Source organism: Stegastes partitus, unplaced genomic scaffold (assembly GCF_000690725.1).
Source record: "Stegastes partitus isolate 25-593 unplaced genomic scaffold, Stegastes_partitus-1.0.2 Scaffold88, whole genome shotgun sequence".
NCBI lineage: Eukaryota > Metazoa > Chordata > Actinopteri > Pomacentridae > Stegastes > Stegastes partitus.
In genome coordinates, this window is record NW_007577819.1 from 762834 (window position 1) to 767136 (window position 4303).

Genomic DNA, 4303 nt, shown 5'->3' on the forward strand with positions numbered 1-4303 from the left:
CGCCCACAGGAGTTACTGGTACTAAAAAAAAATCTTGTTCCACGTATTCTTTATGATTTTTACAACCTCCGCAAACAAGACAAGAACGTATCTCCCATCAACCTGCTCTTCTGCACTATTTTCGAGCCACACTGCATTTATTTTTTCATCAAGTGTCCGAATTGTTTTTATTGTCGTTGCGCATACGCTTCCACACACACAACGAAATTGCAGTTGGAAGTTCCAGCTTCCAGCAAAAAGAAGACTTCGAAAGTATAAACACAAATAAGAAAGTCTAAAATATATAAATATAAACATTGTAAACATTCTTATATTTATATATTTTTCTCAAACACTGCCTGCAGTTCAACCAAAAACTTCAACCGAGGAGCCATTACATACACACATGGCTTCCTGGTTGCACCAACAGCTTAGAATTTTTAGTTTTTTTTAGGGAGACTTTAATGCGCTAATTCCGATTAATTTTTTACAGCTAAAGTAACGCGTTAAAAAAAATTGTCGCTATCTGTAGCACATTTTCAAAACCCTTATCTTCCACCACTGAAGGCGGTCTACAGTCCAGAGCATTCCATTTGGCCAGCAAATTTGTGACTTGTCAGATGTCAACGTACTAGTTTTGGCTCTGAATCTAGTCTTTGGGTCCAGTGTGGGCTGCCGACACCACTTGCTCGTACTCGGACCAGAACCGCTAGCGCTAACAGCTCCGGCAGTTTCTGTGCTCGCTGCAACATGCTTTGCATTCAGGTGGTAGCGTCGGCTCGATGTGCTTCAGTGGGATGCAAATTCTTTTTTGCACAAGTTGCACAAAACCTTGTCAAGGCTTCCATCAGGCAGTTTTTAAAAACTAAACTCGCCCTCCATCAGTCCAAGCAATGCACTCTCACTGGATTCCTCCATGTTTGTTGTTGTTAGCGTAGCATCAGTGTGATCGATGGACCATGAAATCGGGCGCTGACAAACGTAACACTGCGATTTAATGCGTTAATTTTTTTAACGCATTATTTATGTCATAATTAATTAATCATATATTAATGGTGGGAGTTTAACGTGTTAATTACGTGTTAATTAGCACGTTAAAGTCCCACCCCTAGTTTTCTTTTTTTTTTTTTTTGCATGATTAGTTCAACAACTGTGGGAAAGTGGAAAATTAGACTATTTTTTTCTGTTTCTACAGTCTTGGTTCTAGTAAATGGTCCAATTTCAGCAATTCTTTTTAAAAGAATAACAAGCCTTTCAAAGCTCTTGGTGGGTTTGGGGATTCTAACAATTAACTAAATGAAAAAGAATAAGAAAAACATAATACAAAATCATTTATTTATTGAGGAACTTGTCCAATATTACATGTTTGTGTATGGACAAACTATGTGAACCATGAAGCTAAGCAGATCATTTGAAAAGGATATGACAGTCAGGTGTTTCAGTTTTTTGTTTTTTTGTCTTTAAAAAAAAAAATAATAAAAAAAAATCTATCAAAGTCTGATCTTCACAACACCTATTGGTGGAATAAATAAAGTTTCTGAGGACCTCAGTGAAAGAGATGATGAGGTGCACCAGGCTGGAAAAGGTCACAAAACCATCTCTAAGGAGTCTGGACTCAAGCACACTGTGTACAATTGGAGGAAATTCAGGACTACTGTGCAGCAGTTGACCAACAAACATCCCTCTTAAAGCAACATGGGTAATAGTTTGCAAGCTCACACAGGAACCCAACAACTAAAGGCTGCTGTCACACTGGCTAAAATTAATATTCATGATTTCACCATCGGGAGAACAACAATAGTGCGATGGCTCTGCAAGGAAGAAAAAAAAAGCCACTGCTCTCCGAAAAGCAGCAGAAGATCCACATGAATGTTGTGTGGACGGATGAGAATACAATAGAACATTCTGGTTTAAATAAAAGGTGTTATGTTTGCTGTTTTCCAGCACGAAAAAAACCACCATCATCCCATCTGTAAAACATGGTGGCAGTGGGATTACATTTTGGACCTGTTTTGCTGTATCTGGGCCAGGACGGCTCGACATTATTGATGCAACAATGAATTCTGAATTATACAAGCGAATTCTAAAAGAAAATGTCAGGACATCTGTCCGTGAAGCGAATCTCAAGAGAAAGTGGGTCACGCAGCGAGACAACAACCCTGAGCGCACAAGTCGCTCCGCCAAAGAATGATTCAAGACGAGCAAAGTTAATGTTTTGGAAGGAGCAAGTGTAATATTTTTGGTTCTCTTTATCTACTCTTAGGAGTTGCGTGATGATGCTTTAGGTCATATTTATGCAGAAATATTAAAAATTCTAAACTCGCAATCAACGCTGTACAATGGCGCAGCGTTTCTCCGGCTGAAAGCTCTGGTCTTTAGGCTTTTTTTTGGTTTGTTGACGTGTAATTCTAGCATCAACAAATAAATGTGTTTGGCGCTCTCCAGCTCAAAAGCACCGAATAAGACGTTCTCTCAAACCGAGCTGTGATGATTTATGAAGCATTGATTTTTTTTTTTTCTTCATTCAGTGGCGCGCCGATGGATTGAAGGGGACGGAGCAAAGAGGAAAAATGTCAAACCAACTGTTCAGAAAGAGCTTCATCATCATTAAATCACTTGTGCCACTCGTCTCATCCGCGTCTGTAATCTGCTATTCACGAGTTGGGCTTGTGTTTGCTCTCAAGCTGCGCGTTGCGAGAAAGACACTTTTCTTCCGGGCTGAATGGAGTTAATTGGACATGAGCTTTGGTGGAGAACATCTGCAAACACTGCTGAGTGATGTGTTCGGTTTTGAAAGACAGCTGCCTGCAGAGAGCTTCCTAAAACTAATCCCTCGCTCGTTCTCCTTTCTCCCCTCTTTTGTCCCGCTCTTGCATCTCCCTTTTTTTCCCCCTCTCTAACCCCCATCCACCCCCTGCCATCCATCCTCTTTTCCGTCCCTCCGTCTTCATCTCCGTGCAGAGGCTGAAGGAGCTCAAGCACAGGGAGTTTGCTCGCAACGTGGCCTCCAAGTCGTGGAAGGACCAGCGCAAACAGGAGAAGGCTCTCCGGCGCCTGCACCAGCTCGCGCAGCTGCAGCAGGAAGCTCAGCGGTGAGTGGGAGGAGTGTGTATTTTGTGTGTGTCTGCGGCAGTTTGTGTGTAATGAGACCAGGGGCAGCGGTCCAGAGGGGTTAGAGTGCGTCACATCCAGTCAACGTCTCTTAGATTTGATGGATGCATCCACAGATGTGAGAGCACTCGGTTGGCCTAGATGGGCCACAGGTGAAGTAAATATAACATGAAGACACATTCTTGCTGACACGCTGAGAGGAGATGATTTGTAGGTGGAGGAGATCAGGTTTTTGGGAAAGAATGAATAGTCGAGAGAAGGAGAAGAAAAGAAAAAAAACTCTTTGGTAAATACAGCGAGTGAACCGAGTTGGCAGATGCTCCGAGGTTGACGCACCTAAAGCAATCAAAACAACTGATAAAAATAACAGTACATCATGCAATAATCAACTTGATTACACCTGTTCCCCGTTGCAATTAAATGCTTGTTGTTTTTCTATAATCAGAGGACGATATGTGAACAGCATTACTATGACGACCAACATCATGCATCCCCGTTTCTTTGTTCCCTTTTATCCTTGACAATTTATTACACATGCCTGGAGTATGACAAAGTGTAGCAGTGAATGTCCTTCCACATAGACATGTCTATAATTTTCTATCATTATACTACTAAATAAGAGTCTGTGATTCTGAAGAGAGATTGATGATAATTCGCTACTTAGCATATTTAGATGGTTCGACTGTTCGCTCTCTCATCATATTCCTGCATCTTTCCTCCCCCTGACTTTCTCCCGTCTCGTGCACGAGCACAAGCAGAACGCACTAAAACTGTCTTATGTGCTTCGGTCTGAACCACTTTGTTTGATTTCTTATTTAGAGAGCCGGAGCTGTGCGGAATTATTTTTTAACACGCAATATCGGCTCAGCATCCACACTGCAACGTGCGCGAAAGTCACATCGCAGCAAGTCTGATGTGCAATAAGGGAAATCACCTCAAACACATCGAGCCGCAACTTCATTTGCTCGATACAAATAGAAAAGTTGCGCGCCTCTCATTTTTCGTGACTGATCTACAAGACGAGACAAGTCTGTCTGATAAAACAGAATTCACTTCAATCTCAGGGTTCTCAGATAAACTTGAGCTTTTTGTTGTTGTCTTTTATTGCTTGTTGACATGAAGGCTCCACATGTGCTCAGCAAAATGAACAGGAACAGAAGAGGAACACTGAAAAGGAATATTTGGTTGCAAAAAGCAGTGCGATGTGTAGGGC

At 41.7% G+C, this 4303-nt stretch overlaps 1 protein-coding gene across 1 annotated transcript in view; it reads left to right on the forward strand.

The window, feature by feature from the left end:
* The window catches only part of znf804b (zinc finger protein 804B), a 56689-nt gene that overhangs the window by 47337 nt on the left and 5049 nt on the right, over positions 1–4303 (forward strand). The window contains exon 3 of the mRNA XM_008277068.1: positions 2941–3071. Coding sequence (XP_008275290.1) covers positions 2941–3071 — 131 coding nt within the window. The remainder of the gene's footprint in view (positions 1–2940; positions 3072–4303) is intronic.